The sequence below is a fragment of the Lepidochelys kempii genome, chromosome 11 (assembly GCF_965140285.1).
Source record: "Lepidochelys kempii isolate rLepKem1 chromosome 11, rLepKem1.hap1, whole genome shotgun sequence".
Classification (NCBI taxonomy): domain Eukaryota; kingdom Metazoa; phylum Chordata; order Testudines; family Cheloniidae; genus Lepidochelys; species Lepidochelys kempii.
In genome coordinates, this window is record NC_136390.1 from 17,993,143 (window position 1) to 18,006,567 (window position 13,425).

A 13,425-nucleotide genomic window follows, 5' to 3' on the forward strand; every position below is an offset into this window, starting at 1 on the left:
CTGCTAGCTTGGGACTTCAGAACCCTGCCTTGTTGAGCCAGATACGGTAAACTACTGCAACACAGATGCAGGGTCTGAACTATGCCCCGAAAGCTGCAGACTTAACTGAAAACAGCTTAGCAAGTGTTCCTGTCTCCAACTCCCAGTGGGATCCAAACCCCCAAAAAATCCGTTTTACTCTGTATAAAGCTTATACAGGGTAAACTCATAAATTGTCTGCCCTCTATAACACTGATAGAGAGATATGCCCAGCTGTTTGCTCCCCCAGGTATTAATTGCTTACTCTGGGTTAATTAATAAGCAAAACTGATTTTATTAAGTATAAAAAGTAGGATTTAAGTGGTTCCAAGTGATAACAGACAGAACAAAGTAAGGTTTCAGAGTAGCAGCCATGTTAGTCTGTATCCGCAAAAAGAAAAGGAGTACTTGTGGCACCTTAGAGACTAACAAATTTATTTGAGGATAAACTGTCGTGAGCTACAGCTCACTTCATCCAATGAAGTGAGCTGTAGCTCACGAAAGCTTATGCTCAAATAAATTTGTTAGTCTCTAAGGTGCCACAAGTACTCCTTTTCTTAGAACAAAGTAAGTTACCAAGCAAAATAAAACAAAACACCTAAGTTTAAGTCTAATACCTTTAAGAAACTGAATACAGGTAAATCTAACCCTCAGATTTTCCAATAAGCTTCTTTCACAGACTAGCCTCCCTTTAGTCTGGGCCCAATCCTTTCCCCCTAGTACAGTCCTTGTTCCAGCGCAGGTGGTAGCTTGGGGATTTCTCATGACTGCAGCCCTCTTTGTTCTGTTCCACCCTCTTATGTAGCTTTGGCACAAGGTGGAAATCTTTTGTCTCTCTGGGTCCCCAGCCCTCCTCCTAAATGGAAAAACACCAGGTTTAAGGTGGATTCCAGTACCAGGTGACATGGTCACATGTCCTGTGAGACCCCAAGCCTTCATTCTTCCTGGCCTGACTCACAGGAAGGCTTACAAGTAAACAGCCATTTACAATCAATTGTCCTAGTTGATGGCAGCCATCAAGATTCCAAACCATCATTAATAGCCCACACTTTGCACAATTACAATAGGACCTCAGTTACATTTTATATTTCTAGTTTCAGATACAAGAATGATATATTTATACAAATAGGATGACCATACTCAGTAGATTATAAGCTTTGTAATGATACCGTACAAGAGACCTTTTGCATGAAGCGTATTCCAGTTATATTATATTCTTACTCATGAGCATATTTTCATAAAATCATATGGAGCGCAATGTCACAACGTCATTTATGCCATGCATTTTGGTTACTCTTGTTTCATCTTGAAGCACAGTATAATTATGGAAAGAAATAATATAATTGTAATGGTTAAAGATCGTATTGATATAGGGCTGACAACTTTTATATGTAATTTCAGTTCATTGGGGGAGTTAGTGTCTTGGATGTCTTTGATTTCAAATCACAGAGTTGTTTTTACATATTGAATTTCCAGCATTTTCACACTTGGATATTACAAGAGAATGGTCAAACTTTAAATCCATGCATTTTCTAATATAGGTGATTGGAAAAAAGGTTCCCAGAATAGAATTAAACAGAAAGAATTGAACTTACCCAGTGCGATCACCAGGAAATGTGTTAGCCTACCTAGGCTTGTGGAGAGAGCACTCATAAAACAATTTACTTCCTTCTGTATGGGTTTCTGAAGCATACCTAACCAAGGGTATGCTACATTATCTATAGTGAAATCAAATACAAACAATTTCCATTTTTCTCACACCCGCCCTTTTCAAAGCTAGCATGGGTACAAAGCAAAACTATAAATGGAACTTTTCAGCAATAGAGGAATTAAAGTAAAATATAGACACAGAATAACTCACTTTGGTACATAATGATCTTTGGACTAACTGTATTGCAGTAATGAAAGTGCATGCACAAGACTTTTTTGTACTATATTCTGGCCCAAGGTGGCAGTTTTCCTCTAAGGAGTGGTTAATTCTACCAAAAGCAAGGCTTCTGATAGAATTTTTGATGTGTCGATAAGTATGTTCAGTAGTGCTAGCAGGCATATCTGTAGTTACTGTATTAAAACAGGCAACATCTACATTATCTGTGCAAGTACAAAATAGAAAGAGAACCCATTGTGTGTTCTATACTCCTGCTGGGAACATTATAAAGTTAAAAGGATAATGCTTTACTAAATCCGTGTTTTTAAATGATAGGTTACACTTAATTTCCTTTTAGTATTTCTCCTTTTTACAGTGTTTTATGCTAAAAAACCTGACTTGAAACTTCCTAAGTAAGCTTTCCTTGTTCTGTTTAATATTAACAAATACGTTCAAAAAATTGGGCGTTAGCTAGGTTTTATTGAGTGTATTATGCAAAGATGGAGCCACTACTTGATTTTTAGATAGTCAGATACTAACTCTTTGCTGAAATTGCATATGCTGAAATTAGAACAGTGAGAGCATTTTAAAAGAGAAAAGGTGTAGTGTGACAGTTCAGATATATTTATATTCATAAGTGTGGCACAGAAATGTGCTCATTGAACTCTTACTTATTATGAAATAACTTTGAAGCTATTCCTCTGTGACACATGTCACAGAGGCCACACAAGAACAATAAGAGATTCTTCCAATCCTCTGAATACTTGTAATGTAAGCCAGGAGAGCTTGCGTTTGCTTAAATAATGCAGAACACTTATTTCCCCTTTCCCTTGAGAGAATCCACTTTCCTGATCACCTATCTAGCCATATGCCCTAGTTCTTGCCAGAAACGAATAGCACCGTCACTGCCAGCTAAAATTACTTGTTCTCTGAGAAAAGAATGATGGTAGGATTGTTTTAAATCCACTATATTGGCAAGATAAGATCTTCATTCACCCATTACACTGAAATACCTTTTCCTTGAAATTCAGATTGGAAACTTTTTTTAAAGAATTGAATTTGGTCCAAATTTTCAAAGGTGTTCTATGCTGGTTAACATACATTTAATTTTTTTATACTTGTTCTCTTTCCAAATCTTTTCCCAGCTTGTTCCTGCTCTGATTCATATTGTAAAGTATAACAAATTAAAAATGTATAAAGAAAACATGTTTTCTACTCATATTTTGCAAAAGTTAAAATACAAACAAAATACAGTTTGAAGATTCTCTAGTACTTTATGGTGACCATGTGCTTTTTTCCCTTTGTTTTGGCAGCAGCAGGATGGAACTGAAAGGAGGAAATACACTGACTAATGCACCAGAGTGAGACTGATTCCTGCATTGTGATCTTTACATACCTGGACCATGCATTTGCTCCTTGGTTTCTTGCTTTAAGAACCCGTGCAGTGATTGTGAAGCTGTTGGGAAGCCATGGCGTTCTTTACTCCGTGGAAACTCTCTTCTCAGAAACTTGGGTTTTTTCTGGTGACTTTTGGCTTTATTTGGGGAATGATGCTTCTGCATTTTACTATTCAACAGCGAACTCAACATGAAAGCAGTTCAGTCCTTCGTGAGCAAATATTGGATCTCAGCAAAAGATATATCAAAGCATTGGCAGAAGAAAATAGAAATGTGGTTGATGGGCCTTATGTTGGGACGATGACAGCATATGGTGAGTGCATATTCTAGAATACCTAGAAGCTTTCTCGAAAATGCTGGTTAATTACCATATATACTTGTTCATTAGCCCATTCGTTTATAAGCCAACCCTCCCCCCCGAAGGGTAGGTAAAAATAGTAAAAACTGTATGACCCTTTCATAAGCCGACCCTATATTTCAGAGGTTGGCAAACTTTTTGGCTCCCAGGCCCGCTGGCAGGTCGGAACATTTTGTTTACCTGGAGCGTTCATAGACATGGAGCCCCTCAGATCCCTGTGGCCGCGGTTCGCTGTTCCCAGCCAATGGGAGCTGCGGGAAGCGCCATTTCCTGCAGCTCCCATTGGCTGGGAACGGTGAACCACGGCCACAGGGAACTGAGGGGCTCCATGCCTGCAGACACTCCAGGTAAACAAAATGATTATGTATTAGATATTCAATTCAATGATTTCATAGTTTAAAATCATGAAAGTTTGGTGTAGACCTGTTTATAAGCTGACCTCCGCTCTTTGATGCATCACTTTTTTACCAAAAATATTCGGTTTATGAACGAGTATATGCGGTAATTTATTTTCTCAACATTAATTATGGCTTAAAAAACTGACCTCATAATGCAGCCCAATTGACCAAGCTGTATACTGGTAATCTCCCCATGGACAGCGGGAGGAAATCCTCCACCCACAAGGTGTGGAGGAGCAGTAGAACCATTCTGCTGTAGGTTGAAATAGTGTCCTGTGGCTTCTTCAGTCCACTGGTCATTCTCTTCCGTGGTCTTAATTACTGATCTACCAGTCCTGTCTCTTAAGCCTCTAGGGCTCAAAGCCCCAGCAGAGTAGGGTTCTGTGGTGCTGAATCCATACTTAAAATCCCCCAAATCCAGCCTTCACTTTCCTCAGTGGAACTGTACAATTACCGTTAAGAATGTATGGTTGTGGAGGGAAATGCACCATTTTATTCTGTAACTGTAATATTTGTATTCAAGTTAAGCAGTAAACATTTGCCTTTATAATGGAAACTTCAGCACTACATTGATTCTGTTTTAAAATAATTTTCTGAACTAATTAAGGTTAATGGGTTTTCTGGTCACAATCTGTCCAGCAGACAGAATATAACCAGTCATCAATAGGAACAATCAAGTCTACAGACTACAATCATTCTCTCACAACTACATTACGATCTCCTAGTTTAGTCTGCACTTTCTATATTCAGGGACAGCTCTGCCTCTGTGGTTTGAATGGGATGCGTCAGTTTTTTTTCTAGTCTTACAGAAAAATTCCAAGCTAAGATTATTAATAGCTGGCAGTGACCAAAGCGGTTCCAGCCTTTCCACTGGCTAAGAACCAAAGTTTGTTCTTCAGCCTTGCCAGAGAGATTCTTCTCAAAATGGTCTGGTTTCAGTTTACATTATTCTTTTTTGTTGAAAGATGAATTGGAGAATGTATAAAACCTTGGAAAACTCAGAACTGAGAATACACATGGAAAAGTCTCAGTGATACAACAGGAAGGTGCTGGAGTTTGAAACATGCCTAAGAATTGCAAAGAAATGTTGTCTTAGAAACACCTTAAAAATGATCACCAGAATGTATCATTCTGTGATATGATGATAAATATGAAGTTACAGCAGCTGGGCTCATACTGGAGAGGATGCAAACAACAGAGCTAGATCCCGTATATATTGCCCCAACATTCAGCAACACTGGGCTGGAGAAAGTGTGTGAATGTGCCAATATCTGGTATGACCCCGCACATAGACCCAGCTTAATTCAGGGAAGTAATTCTGTTTATGGGAAAAGCCCAAAGTTCTATACCCGGCCAGTAAATTACTTATTTTGCTTTGGTGGAGAAAAGAAAAACCTTTTATTGATATGGTGATGCTTCAATGTCATATGGTACACTCATCCAACAATGGTTCTGAAGCTTGCTTCCATGACATTGTATTGGGAGGTGGAAGGGACCCATCATTAGAGTTGTGATCATTACCCTCATTGGCTAAGAAAGCAGGCTTGGGTGCCTTGGCAGCTGCATTTTTTGTCGGGTGGGGCTGTCCTCAGACTAGTGCTTCACACATAGGCGCCGACTTCCCCGTGGGTGCTCGACCCCTGCACCCCCTGGCCCCGCCTCTTCCCACCCCCCTCACTGCCCTCGCCCCACCCCTTCCCCAATGTTCCCAGCCCTGCCCCCATTCCACCCCTTTTTCCCAAGTCCCCCCTCCACCCTGCCTCTTCTCTGCCTCCTCCCCTGAGCGCATGGCATCCCTGCTCCTCCCCCTCCCTCCCAGAAAGTCCTAAGTGCTGCCAAACAGCTGTTGGAAGGCGGAAAGCGCTGGGAGAGAAGGGGAGGAGCTGGGATGCAGCATGCTGGAGGAAGGGGGAGAAGGAGGCAAGAAGGGGGGAGCTTGGCTGCTGGTGCCTATGCCTTCACCCACTCCCACAGCGGGGAGAGGAGGACACCTCTTGCCACTTCTACAACAAAATGGCAGATGAAATTCAGTGCTGATCAATGCAAAGTAATACACAGTGGAAAAATAATCCCACCTAAACTTACAAAGTGAAGGGGTCTAAATTAGCTGTTACCACTCAAGAAAGAGATCTTGGATTCGTCCTGGATAGTTCGCTGAAAACATCTGCTCAGTGTGTACTGGCCGTCAAAAAAAACTAACAATGTTAGGAACCATTAGGAAAGAGAGCTAATAAAACAGAAAGTATCATAATGACACTATTTAAGGACATAAGAACTGCCATACTGGGATCACACCAGTGGTCCACCTATCTCCATATCCTGTCCCTAACAGTGGCTGCTACCCGATGCTTCAGAGGGAATATACAAAACAGGGTAATTTCAAGCTATCCATCCCTTATCCAGTCCCAGCCTCTGGCAGTTGGAGGTATAGGGACACCTGGAACATGGAGTTCTACCCCGACCATCTTGGCTAATAGCCATTGATTATACTTATCCTCCATGAATTTATCTAATTCTTTTTTTAATCCAGTTATACTTTTAGCCCTACAATATTCGAAGGTTCCACAGGTTGTGTGAAGTAGTACTTCCTTTTTGTTTGTTTCAAACTTGCTGCCTGTTAATTTCATCAGCTGTTATGTGAAGGGGTAAATAACACTTATTCACTTTCTCCATGCCATTTGTGGTTTTATAGACCACCATCTCATTCGCCCCTTAGTTGTGACTCTTCTAAACTGAACAGTCCCAGTCTTTATAATCTCTCCTTCTATAGAAGCTGTTCCAGACCCTGAATCATTTTTGTTGCCCTTCTCTGCACCTTTTCCAGTTCTAATATATCTTTTTTGGATGAGGTGACCAGTACTGCACTCAGTATGTTAGGTGTGGGCATACCATGTATTTACATAGTGCAGTGGTTCTCTACCTTTCCAGACTACTGTAACCCTTTCAGGAGTCTGATTTGTTTTGCATACCCCAAGTTTCACTTCACTTAACTCAGGCTTTGGCTTCAGCCCCGGGCTCAGGGTTTGGCTTTCTGCCCTGGGCCACAGCGAGTCTAATCCTGGCCCTGGTGACCCCATTAAAACGAACTCACCTACAGTTTGAGAACCGCTGATATATATAGAACAGTATAAACAAGTGATTGACTGTAGCAAATATGGCAGGCGACCAGCTTGGCTTAACAGTGAGATCTTTGGTGAGTTTAACACAAAAAGGAAACTTACAAGAAGTGGAAACTTGGACAGATGACTAGGGAGGATTATAAAAATATTGCTCGAGCATGCAAGGGTGTAATCAGGAAGGCCAAAACACAGCTGGAGTTGCAGCTAGCAAGGGATGTGAAGGGTAACAAGAAGGGTTTCTACAGGTATGTTAGCAACAAGAAAAAGTTCAGGGAAAGTGTGGAACCCTTAATGAATGGGGGGGCGGGGGCGGCAACCTAGTGACAGATGATGTGGAAAAAGCAGAAGTACTCAATGCTTTTTTTGCCTCAGTCTTCACAGACAAGGTCAGCTCCCACACTGCTGCATTGGGCAACACAGTATGGGGAGGAGTTGAGCAGCCCTCAGTGGTGAAAGAACAGGTTAAGGACTATATAGAAAAGCTGGACATGCACATGGGCCCAGATCTAATGCATCTGAGGGTACTGAGGGAATTGGCTGATGTGATTGCGGAGCCATTGGCCATTATCCATGAAAACTCGTGGCGATCAAGGGATGTCCCGGATGATTGGAAAAAGGCAAAGATAGTACCCATCTTTTAAAAGGGGAAGAAAGAGAACCCAGGGAACTACAGACCCGTCAGCCTCACCTCAGTCCCTGGAAAAATCATGGAGCAGGTCTTCAAGGAAATCATTTTGAAGCACTTGGAGGAGAGGAAGGTGATCAGGAACAGTCAACATGGATTCACCAAGGGGGGAGGTTTAGGTTGGATATTAGGAAACACTATTTCACTAGGAGGGTGGTGAAGCACTAGAATGGGTTACCTAGGAAGATGGTGGAATCTCCATCCTTAGAGGTTTTTAAGGCCCAGCTTGACAAAGCCCTGGCTGGGATGATTTGTTTGGTGTTGGTCTTGCTTTGAGCAGGGGGTTGAGCAAGATGACCTCCTCAGGTCTCTTCCAAGCCTAATCTTCTGTGATTCTATATGAAATTTTAGTTTGTACTGACTTCGTTAGTGCTTTTTATGTAGCCTTTTGTAAAACTAGGCAAATATCTAAATGAGTTGGTGTACCCCCCGAAAGACCCTGGTTGAGAACCACTGACATAGTCGCATTATGATATTTTCTGTCATGTTATCTAACCCTGCCCTAATCATTCCTAACGTTCTGTTAGCTTTTTTGACTGCTGCTGCACATTGAGCAGACGTTTTCAGAGAACTATCCACAGTGACTCCAAGATCTTTTGTTGTGTGGTAACAGCTAATTTAGACCTCCATCATTTTGTATGTGTAGATGGGATTATTTTTTCTAATGCCTATGGTATGCCCAGACCTTGAGTAATGCAGACAGTTCTGGTCACCCCATTCCAAAAGAGAGATTAGAATCAGAAACGGTTCAGAGAAGGGCAATGTATAGGTGTGAAATTGCTGTGAATTTTGCGTAGTCCAAAATCCAAACTTATTTACATCATGCTCTTCAGAGACCATCTTGAACCCAGTATGATTTAGTCCACTGCTAATTTTTACTACAAGTTCCCAGTACTTACATCTACTGTGGCTGTGATTATCTATATATTGTTATCGCTGTCTCAAATCTGTCATTGCCATTTACTGAGAAACTTGATCTATCAGTTCGGATGTGTGAAGTTATTCAAGAGATACTGCATTAAAAAAAATCAAAAACTTGACAATTTCTTGTGTGTGTTTTCTGATCTTTTCCATTTCAGTTCTGATTTTTGCTGACTCTTAATAAAATTACATTTCCTAAAACAGTTTTAAAAAGTAAAATGAGGTATTTAGTCCTCAGTTTAATCATGCATTTCTCTGAATCTTTTACCTACTATTGACAGCACTTATATATAGTAAGTTTCACTGTTTCCTTTGTCTCATGTTTGTGTGGGGCTTTAAACAGAAACAGAGGAGGAATAGAGTTTTTTTTTTTTTTTAAATAGAGAAAATCTGTAAAAAACCCACAGATATTGGCAAGGGCTCCCACATGGGTATATTATCAAACTCTTGCTTTTAAAAAAAAAAAAAAGTGGGGTTGGGGGGATGCTAGACTTCAGGTTGATGCTGTCCCTTTAAATCTGATGTAACTGTGTGTTCCTGGCATAGGTGTTTTCAGCTTGCTTTCTTTGCCACCTGTTGTGATGGAGACTAGTCTTCCTTTTAGGCTAACTCGTTAATTGCTAATTAGTCATTGAGATGATTTCCCCTTTAACATTTTATCAAAGAGAAATCTTACTGGTATTTTTTCTAGACCTGTACAAGGAAGTTATGGTGCCCTAGATTAGGCCTGCACACTCACGAGTTAGGAGCCATTCGTTTTCTTTTTTGGTATCCTCTTTCACTTCAGTGTGTGCAATGAAAGCACCTCTTTACAGCAGATGCCAGAAATGCTGGGAGGGCATGCAGTTTCTATTACTGCTTTGTTTGTTCTGAGAAGATTCTGGTGTTTCTGTGAATGTGTTTGCTTGTGAGGTTGAGGTCACCATCCCCTAGGCAGCTGACTGTTATATTACTATGTGGCTTAGATAACAACTAGCCCTTGTTCTGTGATTTTTTTTATTTGTGTCTGACAGCCTGCAGACACACCAACTTGTACTGTGATCCCATTAAATATCACAAGCTGAGTAGAGTTGGGTTAGGTTGTATGGAAGACCGCCCACAAAGAAAGCCCAGATTTCTGCAAAGAATGGTGATGTTTATTCAGTAAGTGGTGCTCTTCCCTTTGAATCAGTACTTAACCAATGTCCCATCATTAAGTAAGGGTGCTGTAGCCTCAGCTAATCAGCAAAACATAAAGGGTCACCTGTCTTCAGAGGTTTCATAGCATCTTTTGTAAAATTAGGGTTGCGTTAATGTGCTCTAGCCAATATTCAAGTACATGGGATGTCATTAGCTAAATTCCCCTGCAGTTTCACTTGCCTATGATTCGTTTCCTGTTGTACATACTGATGTGGAGTTATCCGGTACACTATCACAGAGGTCAGGTACTGTAGCAGAGACAGCTACAACTCAGTGATGTGACAAATGATCTGTCTCTAATCCTAACTAACTTCACAGAAAACAAACTTATTGTTTTCATTTAAGAAAGGAAAGTGAGATCCTTAGCTAAACAGGTGCTATGTAAGTGCAAAGTAACAATAATTTTAAAAAAAAATTATACTTTGCAGCTTCACACATCTTATGTGCAAATTAGGGATTTTGGATGAAGGATTAAGATGTCTGCAATAAAGTATTTTCAGTGACAGCATGACTGGTGCTCTGTTTAAAGAATAATATCCATAAGAATAGTGCCATTCTTGAGTTGGGTGTCCATTGGGCAGTGCATCGAATTAGGTCTCAAACTTTTAATATACATAACTATTTGATTTGAAGGCCAAATCCTTGTTAATGGTCAGTATTTATCACAGTAGTCAGAAGATGTTGATCCACTATTCAATGAAAGCCTCCCCAAACTGTTACCATGTTTCTGAAGCCTCAGTCTTTAATAGCCATGGAACAATCACAATGCTCCTGATGTCTGCTCTGAAAGATTATTTCTAGTTTTCTTAGTTTTGGGTATTTTTTTTTAACTGTTGTCTTAATCCTGCATTTGTTTTGTCTCTTTGTGAAAATAGCCAGTACATTTTAATTTTCACACAGCAACATTTTTTTTAACCAATTTATATATTTCCTCTATTTTATACCCGATGTTCTAGACATGGGCCTCTTTTAACTTTGGTCTGTTGTGTACTTTTCTTTTTAAACATTAGAATAGTATAAATGGTGGGTGAGCAAATTTCTTGTTTTCATCCCATCAGATAGGCACATATTCTTAGCTTCCCCTCCTACTTTTTAATTTGCATCCAAGTGATAGTTTTCAGGTGCTTGCCTGTTTCCCTACTCAGCAATCTGCTCCAATTAGTGCAGTTGGCAGCACTGTAGAAGGCCCTTTTTTTGTGTTACTCATCTCACTGTATTTTGTACACTGCCGCACTGTAGGCAACATTATTGTTTTTTAATCTTTAGTTCACCTACCTTATTTCTGGTTTTACTCCTTCGGCATTGTGCTTTTGTGCAGGTTCCTTGCTCTCCTTTTTCCTTTCAATCTGATATTAGTGGCAATGGCCTCTGGAGCCCTGCCTTTAAATTACATTCGTGGAACTGTTTAATATATTCATTGTAACTGTTTAAATGTTGTTTGCCTGGCCAGGATGGATCAGGCATAATCATTTTTAAATTGGTCAGGTCCTAGTTTGGAACAAGTTATGAATAAAATTTTAAAATGCTTTATGCTTGGTTTGCCACTTAGCCACACAGACCATTTTTAAACCATGCTAATATATCTTAGAGTCCTCTTCTGAATGGATCGTTTAAGTGACTGGCACCCGCTGCCCTTTAGGTAGTTTGAACATTCTTCTGTGGCTGAGTGAGACCTGCACTATTGAGGTGTGGGCCAGGTAAACACGTTTGGCTCCCCATTATTGCTTCCTAGCCCTGTAGGGTGGAGTCTACTGGATTGACCTTCAAACAGTTTTTCAAGGCTCTGTCATTAAAGATCTACCGTGGTAGCATTGTCTCGGCCTTCCCTAGGAGCACCAGTATTTTCTCTACCTAATTTTTTTGAGTCACTGTCATTCCTCTTGAATATGGAAATCTAATTAGTCTATGATGTCACCAATGGCATAATACTAAAACCCTGACTTTAGTGGGAGAGGATGCTAGACTATCAATGTTACATTTAATTATCAAGAAGCTTTACATATGAAATATTCCTTAACAAAGTTATATAGGGGAACAGAATTTCAATAAATTCTCACGAGGTTATGTTTTAAAATAAGGTGTTTCCGATTACTATCTTGCTTCCATAATTTCACTCCCCTCTGCTTTATTATCAGGCATGACTTTAACAGCTAATATCATGGGAACAGTTAGGCTTAAAGGTTAATTCTTTATGCTGCTTAAAAGTTGGGGTTTCAAAATTTTAGGTGGCACATTATGTGAACTCCTTTCTAGCTTTAGAAATTTCAGAGAGATTAATGGGAAGGCAGGGAACCTGAAGGCAACAGTAATAAGTAATAATTTACAGAGGCTAACAATGTGCTCAACGTGATGGTTCCAAAACACTTAAATGTTTTAATATCAGCAATCATCCCTAGCCCTCTGTCACAGTTCAGTGCAACTGCATCTCTGTTCCTCTTCTGTGGTCCAGCAAGGGCACCTGCTCTAGACTTCATTCTCTGGCTTTCTCCTCTCTTGAGTGGAATACCCTTCTGACTGGGGTATTCCAGGTTGCATGGACCCCTGGCTATACTGTGACATCCAAGGCAGACACTCTGCTTAAGTAGGCCTGCTTAGTTTCTCTTCAGAGGCTAGTAATAGAGTAATTGCCCACCATTATAAGGTACCACACAGCACTTTGTATGCAAGCCAATTTAAAATCATAACAGAGAAAACACATTTAAAAACAATTAAGCCCCTCCCCCCTACACATGCTAATAAGCTTACTAGAGATCACCCCAACCCTAACATGGGCTCTGGCAGGAGCAGTCCTTCAAAACCCTGTCCAAGGGGTTTCCTCATGGTTTCAAGTTCATTACAGTTTCAGCTCAGATCAAGCACAGTGTCTTCCCTAAGGATTGGAGCCCTCCATAGACCTGTCCATTTGCACGAACAGGAAGAAGGCCCTGAGTCTGTTTAAAACAAGGCTATTTACCCAAAAATCCTTTATCTGTTGGTTCCTGGAGAATTCAGTTTGAACTATTATATACAAACCTCTCCAGGAGGTGGCTTCAAAGGGCTAATAATGGAAGGAATTACATTAGCATCCCTCTGCTCTTAGAGAAGTTACATGTGATTCTATAATACATACACAACTGCATTTTTAATACAATTGACCCCAAAGGTACTAATTCTAATTCAGTAAGGTTCAAATTAATTCAGTAAAGTTTATCTTAATTCCATAAGGTTTGTTCTGGATATTGCAGGATATTGTCAGTTTGTCACACCCTCTATCTGTAACAAATACTTAATGGTAATCAAGAATTGAATTGGTCCAAAATCCAGAGCTTGCTATATCAGTGCCAAAAATGCATTGCTACTCTGGACAACTGACACCTTTAGATCTTTTATGTTACGTGTCTTGTAAATGGAGCTCCAATCCTATACAGTAGTGTTTCTCAACCTGGGGATCGTGGGATGGGTTTAGGGAGGTTGCAAGCAGGGACAGCATTACGGGTAGGAAGT

The 13,425-nt window shown here is 40.3% G+C and overlaps 1 protein-coding gene across 5 annotated transcripts in view; it reads left to right on the top strand.

Annotated features, from left to right (window-relative positions):
* The window catches only part of MGAT5 (alpha-1,6-mannosylglycoprotein 6-beta-N-acetylglucosaminyltransferase), a 235,612-nt gene that overhangs the window by 81,874 nt on the left and 140,313 nt on the right, over positions 1–13,425 (top strand). For all 5 annotated transcript variants that reach the window (XM_073305297.2, XM_073305301.2, XM_073305300.2 and 2 more), the window contains one exon: positions 3,199–3,595. In XM_073305297.2, coding sequence (XP_073161398.1) covers positions 3,355–3,595 — 241 coding nt within the window. In that variant the 5' untranslated portion in view covers positions 3,199–3,354. The remainder of the gene's footprint in view (positions 1–3,198; positions 3,596–13,425) is intronic.